General features: G+C 45.6%; 1 protein-coding gene across 1 annotated transcript in view; it reads left to right on the top strand.

The window, feature by feature from the left end:
• The window catches only part of CRNKL1 (crooked neck pre-mRNA splicing factor 1), a 34,758-nt gene extending 15,899 nt beyond the window's left edge, over positions 1–18,859 (top strand). Inside the window, exons 10-14 of the mRNA XM_040351185.1 lie at positions 167–247; positions 8,218–8,457; positions 11,619–11,720; positions 13,994–14,242; positions 18,559–18,859. Coding sequence (XP_040207119.1) covers positions 167–247; positions 8,218–8,457; positions 11,619–11,720; positions 13,994–14,242; positions 18,559–18,744 — 858 coding nt within the window. The 3' untranslated portion in view covers positions 18,745–18,859. The remainder of the gene's footprint in view (positions 1–166; positions 248–8,217; positions 8,458–11,618; positions 11,721–13,993; positions 14,243–18,558) is intronic.
• Positions 18,860–21,629: the final 2,770 nt, after the last annotated feature.

Genomic DNA, 21,629 nt, shown 5'->3' on the forward strand with positions numbered 1-21,629 from the left:
AATTAGCGAGTTAAGAGGGTTTAAAGGCACCTATCCATTTAATCAGTGGGTGATGCAGACCCCCAAGTAATGGTACTTCTGGAGTACTGGCTCCACACCCACAGTGGGGTAGTGCAATAGCTTGTTTTGAATTCAGACCTCATTATTATTTTTTCTTCCCTTCCAGTTTACGTTTGCCAAAATCTGGTTAATGTATGCACAGTTTGAGATACGACAGAAAAATCTTCCTATGGCTCGAAAAGCTTTGGTAAGTTTGAGTAAAATTCAGATTCTTTCTGCGCATTTGTTTTCTTTGAACACTGTGAAAGTGAGCTGAACATTATATATGCGATAAATAAAAAAAATCTAATTTAATGAAACTTCAAAATGCACATCTAAAAGTTTTTTCTTACTTTATTGGTTGTAAATTTTTCATTTTTGGTAGAGGGGCTTGCAAAAACACTTTAACCACTTGCTTACTGGGCAGTTATACCCCCTTTGTGCCCAGGCCAATTTTCAGCTTTCGGTGCTGTCGCACTTTGAATGACAATTGCGCGGTCATGCCACACTGTACTTTTTTTTTTTAGACAAAGATTTTTCTTTATCGTACATCACGGGACACAGAGCGGCATATTCATTACTATATGGGTTATATGGAGTACCTTCAGGTGTTGACACTGGCAATCTTCAAACAGGAAATGCCCCTCCCTATATAACCCCCTCCCATAGGAGGAGTACCTCAGTTTTTACGCCAGTGTCTTAGGTGTTAGTCATGGTTTAGCTTGCCTCCGCATCCTTGGGATTAGGTGAGCTAACCGGTTCTGTCCAAAAAAGCCTCAGCGCTAAAGTGGTCAGTAACCGGACCCCAAACCCTTGGGGTATAGCCCATAATGCTTTTCTTTTTAGAGAGCTGGACCCTGGGCCCAGAACTTAGAAACCTTTGGGTGCCTAATGTTTCTGTTGCCAGAGTGCTATATGGGCCCAGGACAGTGGATCCTTCATAGGAACCCAGGGCCTGAAGGTCTAGACATCCCCACCGAGATGGGGGAAGATTGGGCCTCTTGCTTGGCAAAGTCCTGCGGCATGGAGCAGGTAAGTGAGGGGAAAACTTGCGGAACTTGGTTCTTAGCAGGTTTTTTCTGGGGGGTCACAGGGGACATGCCTAAAGTTATGCACTGCATCTGGCAAACTAGTCACATATCATAAAGATAGGATGGCTCTATATGTATATTCCCCATAAGATGTGACCTCCCTTGTAGTGTTGGAAAAGCATTGAGTGGGGCCTGTGTGATATAAAGATATATGTGTGTGTCAGAGAGCTATGCTTACCTGCAAGCCTCCAGGCAATGCTCCATTCAGTCTTCCTCCTCAGTGCCTGCCATGCAGGCAAAACGCTGACCTCCTCGTGTGTTCCAGGCTGCAGGCTGCAGTTTGCTGGAGCAGAGAGGCTCCCCTCCCCCCATACCCCCCCCCCCCCGGCCCTTCCTTGTTTGTTCCATTCAATACTTTGGAACTAGGGAGGAAAGACCAGAACGGCAAGCACGGGGCGCCGAGGACACACAGTGGCCAGAAAGAATATTGCAGTCTTCAGAAAGACTGTTTTTCAAGCCTAGGAATAGGCTGTTTCTTTTCCATCTCATAGTTTTTCTTGCAATACTACTCAGGGGGACAGAATGTTTTTTCTTTCCTAGATTTGAAAAAAAAGATTTTTTTTTTTTTGAAAAAAAAAAAAAAAAAAAAGAAAAAAAAAAAAAAAAGTGTCATCTAGGGGAGAGGAAGCATTTTTTTGTCCCCCAAACAGGTGTTTGGGCATTTAACTATTTATAAGTCCCAGGTACCAATAAGTAGCGGGTGTACCTCGGTATTGTACCATGGCATCAAAGAACAAGGGTACAAGAGGTGGGGATTCCCCCAGAGAGTCTGAGGCCTCGGACAAAGCTATGCCGCTGCTTTCCCCACAGGGAGCCTTGGGGCCATCGGGATCTGGGGCTGGAGCTGACGCGAGTCAGTCCAACCCTAAGATGGTCACGGAGAAGGTATTACTCACCTCTTTAAAAGAGATGCAGAAAAGCATGGGAAAAATGATAGCCGCAGCTATGCGGGGCAGTAAGCGGAATAGATCTCCGTCGCCCGAGCGCGGACCCTCAGAGGAGGAGGTCCTTTCCTCAGGGGAATTGGACGACCTCTTGGACAAGGACCAAGTAGGTTCAGGGATCGAGGATCCGGATACAGAGGAGTCTGGGGCAGTCTCCCTGAGGGAGAGCTGGTGGATTCAAGGATTGTCGGACTTGGTCCATAAGGCATTCAACTTGCCAGTACCAGATCTCCAGGTATCGACGGTTTCAGCTTTGGGCTCACTGAGGGCGCCTCAAAGCAATGCTGTGTTTCCGATCCATCCTCTATTAGAGGGAGTTTTTTTGTTCCAAGATTGGAACAAGCCAGATAAGATCTTCTTACCACCTAAAAGATTCTCTGTCCTATATCCTATGGAAGATAAATTTTCCAAAAGATGGGCTACTCCTGCAGTGGACGCAGCCATCTCATGTGTTAACAAATCGTTAACATGCCCTGTAGAAAGCATACAGGTGTTCAAGGATCCAGTTGATAAGCGCTTGGAAGCACTACTTAAGAACTCCTTCACTACTGCTGGGGCAGTAGTACAGCCAGCTGTGGCTGCGATTGGGGTTGCTCAAGCATTATCGGATCAATTTAAGCAGATGCTTAAACTTATTCCTGCCCAGCAGGCAGAAGAATTTCCGGATGTCCCTAAAGCCATTTGTTTTACGGTAGACGCAATCAAGGATTCTATCCAGCAAGCGTCACGTTTATCGTTATCCCTTATCCATATGAGAAGACTCTTATGGTTAAAAAGCTGGGAGGCTGAGCCCCCATGCAAGAAGCTCCTGGTAGGGTTCCCCTTCCATGGAGGACGACTCTTCGGAGAAGACCTAGATAAATACATTCAGACCATTTCAAACGGCAAGAGTACTCTCTTGCCAACTAAGAAGAAGGTTCAGGGGCCTGCGTTTAAACGACAGTATTCCCCTGGGCAGGGGCCCTCTAATACTAAGCAGTATCAACGGCCTCCTGCAAAAGCAAGCTTCGGCTTCAACAGCAGATCACAAGGACAGGCTGTTAGAGGCAAAAGGCAGTGGTTTCGCAAACCAGCAAAACCAGCCCCCAAGCCAACCTTATGAAGGGGCGCCCCCACCCACGAAGGTGGGGGGAAGGCTGCGACTCTTTTCAGAGATTTGGGAAGCCAGCATTCCCGACGAGTGGGTACGGTCTTCCGTGGCCACAGGCTACAAACTAGATTTCCTAAGGTTTCCTCCTCCTCATTTCCAGGAGTCGAGGATTCCAAACGATCCGGAGAAGGGAGCCGCATTAAGTTCGGCATTAGATCATCTACTTTCCCAGGAGGTAATAGTAGAGGTACCAGTCCTGGAACAGGGGCTAGGTTTCTACTCCAACCTATTCATCATCCCGAAGTCCAATGGAGATGTCAGGCCAATTTTGGACCTAAAGATGGTAAATACATACCTAAAAGATCCGCTCATTTCGGATGGAATCCGTGCGGTCAGCAGCTACCACACTCCAAAAGGACGACTTCATGGCGTCCATAGACATAAAGGATGCCTACCTTCATCTTCCAATTTATCAGCCACATCAAAGATATCTACGCTTCATGGTGGCTTCGCGTCACTTCCAATTCGTGGCGCTTCCCTTCGGGTTGGCTACGGCCCCCCGGGTGTTCACGAAGGTCCTAGCTCCAATCCTAGCCAAACTAAGGATCCAAGGGGTCACGATCCTAGCATACCTGGACGACCTCCTAGTCATAGATCACTCGTCTCCTGGCTTGGAGCGAGCAGTGGCCCTCACGGTCCAATACCTCGAGAGGTTCGGCTGGGTCCTAAATCGAGAAAAGTCAGCTTTCCTGCCCACAAGGCAGTTGGAATATCTCGGCATGAGATTAGACACAGAACAACAAAGAGTGTTTCTACCTCTGAGGAAGGTCAAAGCCATCAAGGAATTAATCCTACTGGTTCTAAGCAAGAAGGAACCGACTATTCGCCTATGTATGAGGTTACTAGGCAAGATGGTGGCCACATTCGAGGCGGTACCATACGCCCAGAGCCACACTCGCATCCTGCAGGCAGCCATCCTGTCAGCATGGAGCAGAAGGCCACAGGCCTTGGATATCCCGTTGCCGCTCTCATCAAGAGTCCGACAAAGTCTGTGTTGGTGGTTAGACCCTCAGAATCTACTGAAGGGGAGGTCTTTCAGCCCAGTGGCTTGGAAGATAGTGACCACAGACGCCAGCCTGACGGGCTGGGGAGCAATTTTGGATGGTTGCACTCGCCAAAGTACTTGGGCAACGCCAGAGAAGCAGTTGCCCATCAACATCTTGGAGCTCAGAGCTGCTCGACTAGCCCTCAGGGCTTGGACGTCAAAATTGCAGGGGTTCCCGGTGAGAATTCAATCAGACAATGCCACGGCCGTGGCATACATAAATCACCAAGGGGGGACCAGGAGTCAAGCCGCTCAGAGAGAGGTGAGCTTGATTCTCCTATGGGCAGAGGCTCATGTGCCCTGCATATCGGCAATATTCATTCCAGGAGTGGACAACTTTCAGGCGGACTTCTTAAGCCGCCAGACTCTATTGCCGGGGGAATGGTCTCTGCATCCACAAACCTTTCAAGCACTCTGCCAAAGATGGGGAGTGCCGGACGTGGATATCATGGCATCGAGACTCAACAAGAAGCTAGACGGGTTCATGTCCCGCTCAAGGGATCCGATGGCCTGCGGAACCGATGCGTTGGTTTACCCTTGGCATCAGTTCAAACTTCTTTATGCGTTTCCCCCGCTCCAGTTACTACCCCGCCTGCTGCGCAGGATCCGGGTGGAGCACATACCAGTCATCCTGGTAGCTCCAGCATGGCCCAGAAGGGCATGGTACTCACTAATCTTAAGGATGGTAGTGGGAGACCCTTGGACTCTTCCTCTACGGCCAGACCTGCTATCGCAAGGTCCGATCCTCCACCCTGCCTTACGGCATCTAAATTTGACGGCCTGGAAGCTGAATCCCTGATTCTCAGGGGTAGAGGTCTGTCTCAGAAAGTAATCTCTACCCTAATCAGAGCCAGGAAACCGGTCTCTAGGGTGATTTATTACAGGGTCTGGAAGGCCTATGTAGGCTGGTGTGAGTTCAAGCGATGGCTTTCTCGCAAATTCACCATTGATAGAGTTTTAAGTTTTCTCCAGCTAGGAGTGGATAAAGGATTGGCATTAAGCACAATCAAAGGACAGATTTCTGCTCTGTCAGTGTGGTTTCAGCGGCCGCTGGCCACCCACTCGCTGGTTAAGACCTTCCTTCAAGGGGTCTTACGTATTAAACCTCCAGTTAAATCCCCGCTTTGCCCGTGGGATTTAAACCTTGTTCTGTCAAGTTTACAGAAACAACCGTTTGAGCCGTTGGCTGAAATTCCTTTGGTTTTACTGACAAGGAAGTTAGTATTTTTGGTCGCCATAGTTTCCGCAAGAAGAGTATCGGAACTGGCGGCCTTATCCTGTAAGGAACCATATCTTATTTTTCACAAGGACAGGGTCGTTCTACGCCCTCATCCTTCCTTCCTACCGAAGGTTATATCCAGTTTTCATTTGAACCAGGATTTGGTATTACCATCCTTCTTCCCTAAACCTACTTCCAGAAAGGAAGGGTTGCTGCATACCTTGGATATCGTCAGGGCCATGAAGGCCTATCTTAAAGCTACAAAGAAGATCCGGAAAACAGATGTGCTGTTCATTCTACCGGATGGGCCCAAGAAGGGGCAGGCAGCTGCAAAGTCCACCATTTCTAGGTGGATTAAGCAATTAATCACTCAGGCCTACGGCTTGAAAGGGTTGCCTCCTCCAGTATCATTAAAGGCTCATTCTACTAGGGCCATGGGCGCCTCCTGGGCAGCACACCACCAGATCTCTATGGCTCAAGTTTGCAAGGCGGCAACCTGGTCTTCTGTCCACACGTTTACAAAATTCTACCAGTTGGACGTAAGAAGGAATACTGATACTGCCTTCGGGCAGGCAGTGCTGCAGGCTGCAGTTTGAGACCCTCGGATTCCGGGGGCTCCTCTTTTTTGAGTTAAATTTAAAATTTAAGATTATTTTTCTCAACTAAGTTGGATTTATTATGATTTGAGTATTTCTCTAAATTAAATCCTTTTGTCTTGGAGATGTTCTCCCTCCCCTCATTGTGAGCATTGCTTTGGGACATCCCATATAGTAATGAATATGCCGCTCTGTGTCCCGTGATGTACGATAAAGAAAAAGGGATTTTTAATACAGCTTACCTGTAAAATCCTTTTCTTGGAGTACATCACGGGACACAGAGCTCCCACCCCTCTTTTTTGGGGACCATTTTGGGAGGCATACTGCTTGCTACAAAACTGAGGTACTCCTCCTATGGGAGGGGGTTATATAGGGAGGGGCATTTCCTGTTTGAAGATTGCCAGTGTCAACACCTGAAGGTACTCCATATAACCCATATAGTAATGAATATGCCGCTCTGTGTCCCGTGATGTACTCCAAGAAAAGGATTTTACAGGTAAGCTGTATTAAAAATCCCTTTATTTTGGTGGTATTAAATCACTGCTGGGTTTTGTATTTATTGCTAAATAAACAAATAGAGAAAATAAAAAAATAAAAAAAAAATTTCTCTTCCGTTCATGGACGGACACAGCAGCCTTTGACCGTAGGGTATTATGTACCTTCCTTCCAGGAGAGATTAGGCAGAAAACAGCACTTTAAGTGTTAAACACTTTCCTCAGTACAGCTCCTTCCAGGGGGCGTGGTCCTCCGGGTATAACCCACACTCTGCCTCAGCAGCTCCAGTTTTTTTCTGCCTAACGTCAGGAGAGACATGGCCTTCTGGAGTCCCTGTACTCTGGAGATTTTTTTTGCGATTTTTTTTTATTTATTTTTTGCTTTTATTTTGGTTTGTTCCTGCATTTTTGAATCCTGGGATTCTACTATCAACTGCCGACTGGGTGACAGGCTGGGTCTTGACTCTTGTAGTCCCCCCATGTTCGGCCATCGAGCGTGTGCCGGCCCTCAGCTCAGCTCTGGGTCGTCCACGTCATGCCCCGTTGCTCCAGGGGTGGCCGGGGAACTACATGTTCCAGGGCACACATATGACCGGTCTCTATGGCCTTGTTACAGTGTGTCTGGCTAACAGCCATGCCGTTTTGCGGACATTGGTTCTGTCAGGAATGCCTCCAGCCGGTGGTCGCAGGACGGGTAAGTAGGCCCCTTGCCCTGGCAGGGTGGTATGGCTGGTGCTTCCCTGGGGAGGTCGAATGAGGGTCCGCCCTGCTTATTTTTTTGTTTAGTTTTTGAACTAAAATTTAGCAAATATTTTTTTCCTGTGCTGGTGAAGAGGCACTGATGTCCCCTGTTAGGATTGCCAGTTACCGTCTCTCCTCACACTGTCATAGCGTGTGAGGAAAGTACTGCCAATAACCGGCAAATCTGTGATCAGTAGTGATTGGACACAGCTGATCACGTGGTAAAGGGCCGCTGTGATTGGCCCTTTACCACAATCTGTAATTGGCCATAGGACACAGCTGTCACAGAACACACCATATGCGTGCATGAGCAGCATGGTTCCGGGGAGGATGTTCCTGACATCCTCCTGGATCAACAGCCACGCTGTAGCTGTCTTTCATCTATAGCGTGGTATGGAAGTGGTTAAAGTGTTTGCCTGTTATCATGGCCCATGTTTGCTGTACCATAACTTTTGTATGGAAATGTTCGCTAAAGATTGCCCTTCACTTCCTGTTCCAGATACAGGAAATGAAAGCAGATCTTCACTAAAGAGGGTGGAATTCCCCTCTTATACAGTTGTCCACATTGGAATATCTACCCTCACACCTTGTTCTGGTGACAACTCCAAAATTTGCGATTCACCATTACTTTCTATTTCAGTGAAAATTGTCATCGCAACAAATAGAATGAATCTTCCCAGCTGGGATCCTAAATACAGTAAAAACTTGACAGGGAGTCTAGGCCTTCTGCACTTTTATTTTTTTAAATGGTTTTGCTTTTTACATATCCGCAATTTTTTTTGGGATGTTTTGGGGGGAGGGGGAAGGGGATTTGGTACCCAGTTTTATCAGATTATTTTAACTTTTAGACAGCACCTTCTGAATTATAGTCAACGCCTCTGTTCTTTCTCCGCTGTAGGGCACATCCATTGGCAAAGCACCAAAACTGAAGCTGTTTAAAGGCTATATAGAACTGGAGTTGCAGCTTCGAGAATTTGATAGATGTAGAAAGCTGTATGAAAAGTTTTTGGAATTCACACCTGAAAACTGCACAACGTGGATTAAATTTGCAGAACTGGAAACTATTCTGGGTGATGTTGACAGAGCCCGTGCTGTGTACGAGCTTGCAATTGGACAGCCACGTCTTGATATGCCTGAAGTAAGTCAGTGTTTTTCAGGGGGGTTTTTTTGTCTAGGAATGCATACTTTTGTATTTCTGAAAATGCTGCAAGAAAATATTTTTACCATGTTTAAAAAAAAAAAAAAAAAGTCTCTAGTACTTTAAGACAAAAGTCCGTTAGTGGCCTTTTCCGAACCAAGCCATTCTCCCATGGCCAAGTGGCACATGGACCTTTTTAAAGTGTTACTAAACACAGGACGCTGCATTCACTATATCTGGTCTCCCACAGTACACAGAACATGGAAATTCAATAATTTTAGCAAATATAAACTGCTATACTCATCAGCAGTATATAGTAGTCTTGTAACTTCTATCCGTGTCTGGCCAAGCCCTGGTTAAAGATTGCAGGAGGAGTTTTTATTCCCCTCTAATTTTCCTTTGAGGCTTCATGACTCCTGACTTTCTGTCTGGACAGTGCCGATTGGCCCTGTGCCGATCAAATGCACCCTCTCAAAAAATACACACCAAACTGAGCATGTGCAGAGTGCCTCCTAGGTCTCTATTCTAGTAGGCAGATGGACTGGGGAAAGTAAAAGGGGAGGATCAAATGGCCTTTTTAAACAATGCAGGGGATTAACCCCCTTGGGTTTCACAGTGAGTATAACAAGCATGCTTTACTGCATATACAGACTTATTTTACTATTGTGGGTTAAGTAACACTTTAAGACTGAAGTCAAATCCAGACTTCGCAACATATTTTTCAATTACAAACTGACAGCAAAATGAAAAAGTTCCAGGTTGTAAAAATTTTTTTTTTAAAGTCAGCAATATTTAATACAAGGACACTTATCTGTCCAGGTATCCCGCGATTTCGGCACCCCTAGCCGGGTTATCAATCGGCTTTGGGTGCAGGCGCCGGCATCTTCCTACTGTGCATGTCTTGCTTTCTGAATGGCCTGTGTCTCCCAGAAGGCAGCCGGGAGAAGGAGGAGCTGGACATTTTTGTACCTGGTTTGGATAGGTTTTCCTATGTGCCAAATGTGGCAGTGGAGGGTACAAACAAGCAAAGCTTCCCCTTTTGGGTGGAGCTCCACTTTTACTGATTCTATGCCAAAAAGTGAGAACACCTGGCACCCATGGATCACACACTTCTTACCAGCATAGTTTGATCAGCGCTTGATTGACCTCTCTCTTGTTGAGCCTGATGACTTCCGATTGCAACCCCCTGATAAATTCCATTAACTTCCCCCACCCTCCCTCCCTGCATTCCACCATCTCCAGTTTAAAAAATAAAATATTACTTCAAACCATCTGGATTATGGTTATTAGTGACAATGCAAAAACTACAAATAAAGACAAATTGTACTTTTGTTCAAGTCTCTTTAATAAAATATATTGAAAGAAAACAAAAGTCCATCTTTAGTGTTTTTAGAAAAAAGGCATCGCATTGGTCTGACCATCAGACATGCGATGCATTTAGGCAAGCTTCACAATGGTGCTCTTTATGTGCAATCATATGATGAAAATGTATTTGAAATAAATCTGTGCAAGTATATTTAAAACACCAATACCAGCAAAAGTATAAAATGATTGAAATAGGTTGAATTCAAGGCGATCAATGGACAGCTGCCTCTACTAATTGCGTCCAGCTGGAGTGGAGCAAGAAAGTATAGAGAAGATAGCAGAGTTGGCGCTAGTCCCTTGAGGCCCTATGGAGCATTATTGTACAATTAGTACAGTGGTTTGAACAGGCACATTGGCACTTTGGATCATAAAGTACATTTGGTACATTACGAAGGTACATTTGCACCCTGCACCTCATACTAGGACCCCCTTTTTGGGGAGTACCTGGCTCCATAGGGCCTCAAGGGACTAGCGCCAACTCTATCTTCTCAATAATGTGAAAATGCCAATATGATAAATTTTTGCCTTTTTAGATGGAAACGGTTGTGTTTTTTCAAAAATGATTTAAAAATCATTTTTGCAAAGTATTAAAAGTCATTTGCAATATGTGCCCCATTATTTCATGTTTTTATTCCATATATAGACTTGTAGATGCTCGCTCTCATGCCCTGGCACAGAGCATCCTGCACCCAGTTGCCCATCACAGCCTCAACTCAATTTGCCTTATGTCTTATAGCATCAGTTCACATCACAATACTTGTATTAAATAAAAATGTTGGGACTTTATATGAGACGACTGCTGAAGAGTTTGTGTGTCTCCATCCCTGAGTTCTAATGAAAAGAGGGGGATGGGAGAATGGGGGAATGTTGGGGCTTTGTGTGAAGCACAATATGTAACCTAATATGTATTACCTATATGTAAACCCTTAAAAGCATTCAAAACCCCAGTGTTTTTGAATGCTTTAGATGTTTTAAAATGGCGGTTAAACCGGAAGTGATGTCAGGCTATCTCTTCCAGGTGACCATAGTGGAAAGCCGATCAAAGCCGGTCCCAGCATTGTACGGCCAGCCGGCGGATGGCCAGCTTGCTCGGGCCTCCTGGTGGGACTGGAGAGCCCGAGCAGGGCGGCGGGAGGAAGTCCCCCTCCTGCTGCTTGTAAGAGAAGTCCAGCGGCTAGTTAGCCACTAGGATTGCTTTTACACCTCGCTCTCAAAAAAAAAAAAAAAAAAAAAACAGTCCCGGGGTGATGCCTGAGGCTGCAAGCATTATCCCAGTATAACCACTGAAAGCCCAGTAACGTACGGATATGTCGCTGGCCTGGAAGTGGCTATATAGCCACCTGACCATCACACCTGTATGATTTTATTGGATTCCGAAACAACCTTCAACCCTCCTTACAGCTTTAACAGCTCCCACCCTTCAAGGAAGACTTCCCAGTGTGTATGTGGGAATTTGTATCTGTTCATCCAGAAATAATTTGTATGGTCCCAAAGGTATTCAATAGGGTTAAAGTCAGGGCTTGGTTGAGGCCACTCAAGTATTTCCACACCAAACTTGATAAATGAGGTCTTTATGAAGCTGGCTTTGTGTACAGGGACATGGTCAGGTTGGAACAGAAAATGGCCTTCCCACAGGAGTTGGGCGCACACATTTGTCAAAATTCTTTCACAAGCTGTAGCATTAATAGTACCCTTCACTGGAAAAAACTGAACGCAAACGTTTGGAGGGCTGTTCTCCGCGTAATGTAGTATTCATGGCTTGGTTGCTCCATTGCTTTGTCTTCTCTCTTTTGCAGGTTCTTTGGAAATCATACATTGACTTTGAAATAGAACAGGAAGAGTTTGATAAAACAAGAAATTTATATAGAAGACTTCTGCAGAGAACACAACATGTTAAGGTACATCATTTGTATAAAATAGTCATTGGCAAAGTTTTGATTTACTGTAAAAATCCAAACGGGATTAGATAAATAAAAAAGAAAACTTAATAGATGTACCTTGGGCTTTTTTTTTTATTTATTTTTTTCATTGTTTTTGCTTAACCTCTTAACTTTTTGTCTCCTTCCTCCCTAAGATTTCTATGCTGATTTTATATTGTCATATCAATTGTATAAGGATTTGCACTTCAACCACCAGATTTACTGTTACAAGGCAGCGATGCTGCGCAGAATTGTGTGTGTAACATATGTGATTCTGCACTTCTGGGTAGGGGGGCATTGCTTCTGCTGTGATTTGTCACAGCAGAAGGCGATCAGCGCTAGCAACCGCTGATCATCTTAAAAAAACGCACTTTTATATACAAGGCAGTTCCATTCGGACAGGGGGGGGGGGTTGGGTTGATGATGGTGATGGATTTTCGTTGCCTGCAAGGGAAAGAAAATCCATCACATCCCTTAGTAAAACCACCTCACACAAACACTGGCTTGGCACATATTTAAAGTGTGTGAGAACTATAGGCAAAACTTGTATGGAGCAAGGGGGGTTATAACCCCTGTCATATTTTTTAGCCATCTGTGTTCCATCGTGGAGATTTTCCTTCACTTCCTGTACCAAAGCCAAACAGGAAGTGAGAAAATCCCAGCAAATTAAGGACATTCCTTGGGGACCCCCAGGTCACCAGTACTAGTGTCCCCATTGGAAGATTTACCCTCTATTACTTAAAGCGGTTGTAAACCCTCCTATCTTTTTCAGCCAAGGAAGCTGCCATCTTGGCCTTTGTTCAATCTTCAACTGCCATGAAGCTGCACATGTGATCAGTTATGACACCAGCCATTGGATGGTTTGACAGTTTGGTTGAGAGCACAACCAATGTGCAGTTAGCATTCCCGGCATGCCGGGAATGTTAACAGTTTTTTTAAGTGTTACATCGATGGGTTTACAACCGCTTTAACCCAAAATTTGGTATTTTCTTTTACTTTCAATGATCATGATAGAGAGGGTGAATCTCCCAAACAAGGGCACAGACAGCAATACAAATTGACAGGTGTTCTAATCCCTTTGGACATCCAAAACTGAAAAATAAATGTTGCCTTTAGTTATACTTTAACCCTTTGATTACCCTAGATGTTTACCCCTTCCCAGCTAGTGTGATTAGTACAGTTACAGTGCATATTTGTAGCACTGATCACTGTATTCGTGTCTCTGGTTTCCATAAAATGTCAGAATGTCCGCCGCCATAACGCAGTCCTGCTAAAAGTCACTGACCGCCGCCATTACTAGTATAAAAAATAAAAATTCCAGTATATATCCCATAGTTTGTAGACACTATAACTTATCCGCAAGCCGATCAGTATATGCTTATTGAGATTTGTTTTACCAGACATGTAGCAGAATACATATTGGCCTAAATTTATGATTTTTTTTATATGTTGCATATGTTTTGTAGCCGGAAGTAAAAATATAGCTCCCCGAAAAAAAAAATTGTCAGTCGCACAAAAAATAAACGCAGCGGTGATCAAATGCCACCAAAAGAAAGCTCTATTTGTAGGGGGGAAAAATGCATATATTTAATTTGTGTACTGCACTGCATGATCGGGCAATTGATAACGGAGTGCCATATCACAAAAATTGCCTGGTCATGAAGGGGGTAAATCTTTCGGAGGTCAAGTGGTTAATGCCCTAAAGAATTTATTTTTATTTTTTTCCTTCTTCCTGAAAAAGCACTACGTTACATTATTGCGGTATCATAAATGACTGGGTTGAATTAATAGACCCATAGTGTAAATGTAAAAATTACTGGTGTGTGAGCTAAACTGGTTTACAAGTAAATGCTTCCAACATAAATGTTTGTATTTTACCTGGTGAACCTGAAATGATCACCCCATGAGATTACTATAATGAATTTTGAAGTGTCCCAAGCCATGTGATTTTTCTTCTATGTACATGCCTAAAGAAACTAGCAGCAATAATAACTTTAATCACTGAAATGATGATGCAGGGACCAATGTAGGGCCATATGACAACCTACATGGGGGAGAGTCTTCTGTTACAACCATGGGTTGGAGATGAAAATCGCCCCCTTTAGGGTCTGCACACAAGTGCATGAGACCCTTCCCAACAGCCAGCAGTCTGTTGGATAGGATTTTCCTACCTATACATATTTCTATAAGATGGCAAGATGTAATATTTGGATGTCTGGTTATAAAATTTAATTCTCTCCTCGCTTCCCCAGGTTTGGATCAGCTTTGCGCAGTTTGAATTGACAACTGGAGCTGAGGAGACGCTGGTTAAATGCAGACAAATCTATGAGGAGGCGAACAAGACTATGAGGAACTGTGAAGAGAAAGAAGAGAGATTGATGCTACTTGAGTCCTGGAGGAGCTTTGAGGAGGAATTTGGCCCTGAGAGTACACAGGAGAGGGTAGCCAAGCTGATGCCAGAGAGAGTCAAGAAGAGGAGAAAACTCCAAGCAGAGGATGGGGTAAGACTCCTTAAAACTTTTCCTATCTTAGCAGGGGAAGGGCGATAGATTGACTAGGCCTATTATTATTGAAACCCAGTAGTGCAATGACTATGGTGCTGCAGTTCTTCTGTCGGTACCAGTGGCGGCCCGTCCCTAGGGACGCACGGGCGCCGCCCCCCCTCCCACAGTCACACAAAAAAAAAACGGGCCCTTTAAGAACTTTTATTCGGCTAAAATGTCATTTTGACATTTTAACCGCAGTTCTGGCGGCCGTCTATAGAGGGCTCTGCAGCGCCACCCCCTCTCGCAAATAACACACATTCGTGCATAAATGCACGAATGTATGTTATTGGTTGGTTGCCAGCTGCCTTGTCTATTCATATAACCGGACGTGGGACGCCGGTTACCCGAATAGTGGCAGCTGGTTGGCTGAGGGGAACTGCCTATCAAAGCCAGCGGCTCTGATAGGCTTTTCTCCGACTCTCAGATGTCTATATTTGGAGCGCAAGCAATCTGCGCTCCTTGCATAAGACAAACGCCGTTTCAGCCAATCAGGTTCCCGGATTCTGGTTATCAGGAACCTGATTGGCTGAAGCTTCACCACAGCGGCAGAAGACATCGAGGGAGCACATGGAATCCTCAGGTAAGTGCTTTTTACAGGGAAAGGGGCACAGTGACATCATGGGGCACAGTGGTGACAAAGGGCACAGAGACATCTGGCACAGTGGTGACAAAGGGCACAGAGGTGACAATTGGCACAGAGGTGACAATTGGCACAGTGGCATCATGGGGCACAGTGGTGACAAAGGGCACAGAGGTGACAATTGGCACAGTGGCATCATGGGGCACAGTGGTGAGTGGCATCATGGGGCACAGTGGTGACAAAGGGCACAGAGGTGACAATTGGCACAGTGGCATCATGGGGCACAGTGGTGACAAAGGGCACAGAGGTGACAATTGGCACAGTGGCATCTTGGGGCACAGTGGTGAGTGACAATGGGCACAGTGGCATCATGGGGCACAGTGGTGACAATGGGCACAGTGGCATCATGGGGCACAGTGGTGACAATTGGCACAGTGGCAACAATTGAGGGGCACAGTGGCTGCGTTTGATGACATGGCACAGTGGTGACAATTGATGGAACAGTGGCTGCGTTTGATGGCATGGCACAGTGGTGACAATTGATGGCACAGTAGCTGCGTTTGATGGCATGGCACAGTGGTGACAATTGATGGCACAGTTGCTGTGTTGCATGGCACAGTGGTGACAATTGATGGCACAGTTGCTGTTTGGGATGGCACAGTGGTGACAATTGATGGCACAGTGACTGCATTTGATGGCATGGCACAGTGGTGACAATTGATGGCACAGTTGCTGTGTTGCATGGCACAGTGGTGACAATTGATGGGACAGTTGCTGTGTTTGATGGCATGGCACAGTGGTGACAATTGATGGCACAGTGGCTGCATTTGGTGACATGGCACAGTGGCTGCGTTTGATGGCACAGTGGCTGCATGTGATGGGCACAGTGAGGCTGCAATTTTATTTGTTTTCCGTTTGCGCCCCCCCCAAAAGATTTGAGCACCAGCTGCCACTGGTCAGTACTTTACCCTCTGACAGGTGGTGATTTCCTATGCTTACTGGGTTTTAAAGCTTTGCAGGTCAAGGGAGCTTGTCTCACAATTAACCACAATACATCTGATCCATACATCTGATGTCACAGGTGCCTGCCCCTGTGAGACTTCCAAAAACAAAGACTGTGCCACTGCCATTACCAAAAACCTTTCAAAAGTGGCATTTGCCCTTCAGTCTAGTTGGGTGAACAACAATCCGTTATTTTATTAATATTGATGTGAGATAAAATATGATGTTGGGATGGAGGAACCCACAAAACTGCCACCTAAATAGGTACACTGGGTAAATTTGGATAAGTTTATATGAAATATTTCACAATAAGGAAATGTATACTACTACCCCCTGTCTTTTGGTTTTACAACCTGGATTTAAAATATATTTTTGGGACTTTGTACCATGTAAGGTACACAACATGCCTAAACATTTGAAGGTGTAAAATGTTTTATTATGACATAAATAATCAAATTACACAGAAATGTACATTGGTGTCCATAAATAATGAAGTCTCTTGGGGTATGTCTCTATTAGCTTAAAGCAGAACAAGGCATACCATGAATAACCACTTGTAGACCAGTAACGTACCTGGTTGATGCCTGCAGCTGGTACTGTTTTTTTAGAGCCCACAGTCGGCTCTCTTGTGAAAGCAATCCTAGTGGATAATTAGCCGATGGATTACCTTTACAAGCAGTTGGAGGGGATGTCCCGCCGCCTTCTGTGGCCTTTACCAGGATCTCCTATTCCACCAGAAGTCCCCATCAACCAGCTGGTGCTACCGCTGGCTGATTAGAGTGCCAAAGACCGGATCAGCTTTGTTTGGCTATGGTGACCCGGTGATCTGGCATCACTTCCGGTTTACCCTGGATGTCAACACCACCATTTTAAAAAATCAAGAGCATTCGAACACACCAATTGTGGTGTGTTCAAATGCTTTTAACCACTTCCCACCTGCCCGACGACTTTTTACGGACACAATGTGGCTCTTAATTGCCGGGAGGCCGTCTATATACGGCCTCCAGCCACTGGTGGGCGCGTGAGCACACCGCCTCACTCAGGTGCTGATGGGCGTTCCGGGCGGCCACGATGTCCGCCAGGCACCCGCGATCGGCAGTCACAGGGATCTCTGTGTGTAAACACAGAGATCCACGTCCTGTCAGGGAGAGGTGACCGATGGTGCATCCCTTGTATATAGGGATAACCATCGGTCACCTCCCCCAGTCAGTCCCCTCCCCCCACAGTAAGAATCGCCTAGCAGGGCACACGTTAACCCCTTCCTCGCCCCCTAGTGTTAACCCCCTTCCCTGCCAGTCACATTTATACATTAATCAGTGCATATTTATAGCACTGTTCGCTGTATAAATGTGAATGGTCCCAAAAGTGTCCGATGTGTCCGCCGTAATATCGCAGTCATAATTCTATTCCCTATTTTGTAGGCGCTATAATGTTTGCGCAAACCAATCACTATACGCTTATTGGGATTTTTAACTTTTACCAAAAATATGTAGAATACGTATCGGCCCATTTTTTTTTTAATTGGATATTTATTATAGCAAAAAGTAAAAAATAGTTTTTTTTAAAAAAAATTTACGCTTTATTTTTGTTTATATCGCAAAAAATAAAAACGGCAGAGATGATCAAATATCACCAAAATAAAGCTCTATTTGTGGGAAAAAAGGACGTCAGTTTTATTTGGGAGCCACGTCGCATGGCCGCGCAATTGTCATTCAAAGCGTGACAGTGCTGAAAGCTGAAATTTCGCCTGGGCAGGAGGGGGTATATGTGCCCAGTAAGCAAGTGGTTAAGGGCAGAAGATCTCTCCATAAAGATTACCTGTCACATGCCTATTGCTGACACAAATAATGTTTACATTCCCTGTCACAGCAATAAAGGTGATCAAAACATTTTTTTTAAAGAAATGGTGTAAAAATAAAAGTATTCTTGTTTCCTTATGATTATGCGCAAAGGAGAATTTGCACATCGGTCTCGCACGCAAACAGCGATCATCCCACACATGGGAGGTATTACTGTCAGATCATGGGCAGTAATTCTAGCACCAGGCCTCCTGTGTACATCTAAAACGGTGACCTGTAAAGGCTTTTTAAAGCAACGCCTATGGATAGTATAATTTACGACGATTGTTGCTGTCGCACAGGCTTGTGCAGTTTTAAAACGTGACCTGTTTGGTACCTATTTATTTGGTGTTACATCTTTTTTATATTTTACCAAACAATTGGGTTATGTATTGTGTTTTGTTGCATTAAAATGAAAAGTATTTTTTTCCATAATTTTTTGGACATAAATTGCAAAACCCACCATATTATTCTCTAGGGCCTCTGCTTTAAAAAAATATTTAATGTTTGGGGGTTTGAAGTAATCTTCTAGCAAAAATTCTGACTTTTACAAAAAAAGTCCAGAAAATACTTCCCACAAGTCACTGATTTCTTTGCTCCTAGCAACAACCTGCTGCATGAACCAGATTTGAAGTTACCCTGTTGCTGGGCCCTGCATGGGTTTGTTACCCTGTTGCTGGGCCCTGCATGGGTTTGTTACCCTGTTGCTGGGCCCTGCATGGGTTTGTTACCCTGTTGCTGGGCCCTGCATGGGTTAAACAAAAAAAACACTAGGTTTCCCCACTGGGGTATGTGGTTGGAAAAGTAACTGGTATTAATAGTAAACTCTCTTGTTCATTTCCCCTTTCTAGTCAGATGCTGGCTGGGAGGAGTACTACGATTACATCTTTCCTGAGGATGCTGCCAATCAGCCCAATCTTAAACTTCTCGCCATGGCCAAGCTTTGGAAGAAACAGCAGAAAGATGATGATGACGAGGAGGAGGAGGAGGAGGAAGAACAAGATCCCGACAAAGACATTGATGAGAGTACTTCATGACACAACATTTTACAAACTATTATATATTTTTTTTTATATATATATAACTGTCCTTCATTCTTGTACATACTTGTCAGATTGGACATATTTGCTAATTAAACATTTTGGAAATGGACAATGCTTACTTTTCAGTTTATTACCAGATCAATAATAATTTTTTGCTTTCAGTCAAGTTTTGTGATCAAAGTTGTATTTTTCTCTGATGGTGGATGCTCCGCATTCCAGAGAGCGGCGACTACTGCATTGCATCATTACACTGAGTACAGGGAGTTTGTAATGATGTCCTCTCAAGAAGGTGGGTTCATGATTCCTTGCATTCACTGTATGTCCTCTGTCTCAAACTAATGATAAAAATCAATCAGTTTGGGTGCAGTGATGCATGACCGTGCAATTGTCAAAGTGAAACAACACTGAAAGCTGAAAATAGGCCTGGGCAGGCAAGGGGTGAAAGCGCCCCGTAGGCAAGTGGTTAAAGGAGCTCAGCAATGACTGCTTACACTTTCGCACAGGGCAGGTTTCCAACATAAGTAGTGGTTGATAAAAACCAACTTCCTGTATTATTTTTTCAGTCATTTGTTGCTGCACAGGACAGGGCCTTTCTGTTTTAACGCAGGTAAGTCCACTACGCAAATGCATCAGTGAATGCAAGATTTCCAATGAACCTGCAGAATTCCTGCTTATAGCTAAATCACCTATTGCAGTGATATGCAATTAGCGGACCTCCCGATACCACTTTTTTTAGGACCGAGTACAAGTACCGATACTTTTTTTTATGTACTCGCCAATACCGAATACCGATACTTTTTTTTAAATGTGTCCCCAAATGCAGCCATGTCCCCCCACATACGCAGCCATGTCCCCCCACATACGCAGCCATGTCCCCCCACATACGCAGCCATGTCCCCCCACATACGCAGCCATGTCCCCCCACATACGCAGCCATGTCCCCCCACATACGCAGCCATGTCCCCCCACATACGCAGCCATGTCCCCCCACATACGCAGCCATGTCCCCCCACATACGCAGCCATGTCCCCCCACATACGCAGCCATGTCCCCCCACATACGCAGCCATGTCCCCCCACATACGCAGCCATGTCCCCCCACATACCCAGCCATGTCCCCCCACATATCCAGCCATGTCCCCCCACATGCAGCCATGTCCCCCCCCCCCCACATGCAGCCATGTCCCCCCCCCCCCCACATGCAGCCATGTCCCCCCCCCCACATGCAGCCATGTCCCCCCCCCCATATGCAGCCATGTCCCCCCCCCCCCACATGCAGCCATGTCCCCCCCCCACATGCAGCCATGTCCCCCCCCCCCACATGCAGCCATGTCCCCCCCCCACATGCAGCCATGTCCCCCCCCCCACATGCAGCCATGTCCCCCCCCCCCACATGCAGCCATGTCCCCCGTACCTACTGTGATGCCGCCACCGCCGCGTTAATCACCGCGCGGGGAATATTACAGCCAACGTTCGTTTGAATAGCTGTTTTCCCCGCCGCGCTGTGTATAGAGATACTCCCCCTTGCTCGCGATTGGACAGATCCGTCCAAGGGGGACTGTCTATGCGCGGCGGGGAAAACAGCTATTCAAACGAACGCTGGCTGTAATGTTCCCCGCGCCGCGGTGATTAACGCGGGGGGGGGGGGGGGAGTATTCTATTTTAGTATCGGCAGTATTAGCGGGAGTACGAGTACTCCCGCTTAGACCCCATTCACATCTAGTCGTTTTTACGCCTGTAGCGCTACGCCTCTGCCGCCAGAGGGCTGGAAATACATGTCCCTCTATGGAGATGGTTCACATCTCCACGCCGGACGCCTGTCGCCTGCGGCGTGAAAAAAGGTCCCGGACCTTTTTTTCAGGCGTCTTCGAGCGTTCGGCTAGGAGATGGCAATCATCTCCATAGAGGGGTCATCTTGGGGCACATCTAGGCGGACAATACCCGCGTTTTGTCGCCGCAAATCGCGGTACAAAACGCCGCTATTTGTACCGCGATTTGCGGCGACAAAACGCCGCGATTTCGTCCGTCTAGATGTGAATGCAGCCTAATACTCGGTATCGGTCCCGATACCAGTATCGGGACAACCCTACTCCAGCTGTTGAAAAACTACAAGTCCCATCATGCCTCTGCCTGTCATGCTTGTGGCTTGCTATGCCTCATGGGTCTTGTAGTTCTGCAACAGCTGAAGGTCCGCTAATTGCATATCCCTGACCTATTGTATCCAGAGTAGAGCTCATCAATATAAAAGAACCGCTACCAATGTGAGCCGCTACAGCAATTTAGAGAAACAATACAATTTACAATAAATCACAGAAGCCGGTATAAACGCAAAACACATTTTTCAATGGACAACTTGGCTCAACTTAAAATCTGCAGCTGGGCCTAGATATAAATACTGCCAATTCCCTCCACCATCCCTGTTATGTTATAACAATCAGAATTCAGCTCCAGTCATAATTTGGATGGATGTTGGCTCTCTCATGTTCTCTCTCCCTGTACAATACTTTATCTTGGTCTCCTATGAAGAAGCGTCATCTCCTAGGTCTACACTGAAGTCCATGGAACAGAACTTCATATGTACAGTACAGGGGCTCCTGGAAGAGAAATGCCATCTCACTTGGGTTACAATATAAGAACCTGGTTATTGTCCGAGCTGAGGTCTGTTTTTCACTATTTTTTACTCACTTCTATCTGGCTGTTATGAGGCAGATTTCGTAATCTGCCTAGTTCCTGGTCCTAGGACCCCATTGCCTCCTGGCAAATATTGCAAAGGTTAAGACAAAATAGAAAGAAAAAATAACCACTCAGTAGTATTCAAAGAGCCTCCTCACTGAAACCAAACCATGGGTGCCGGCAATGCAATGGTAATACGAAGGGAAC

Source organism: Rana temporaria, chromosome 4, assembly GCF_905171775.1.
Source record: "Rana temporaria chromosome 4, aRanTem1.1, whole genome shotgun sequence".
NCBI classification, from domain to species: Eukaryota; Metazoa; Chordata; class Amphibia; order Anura; family Ranidae; genus Rana; species Rana temporaria.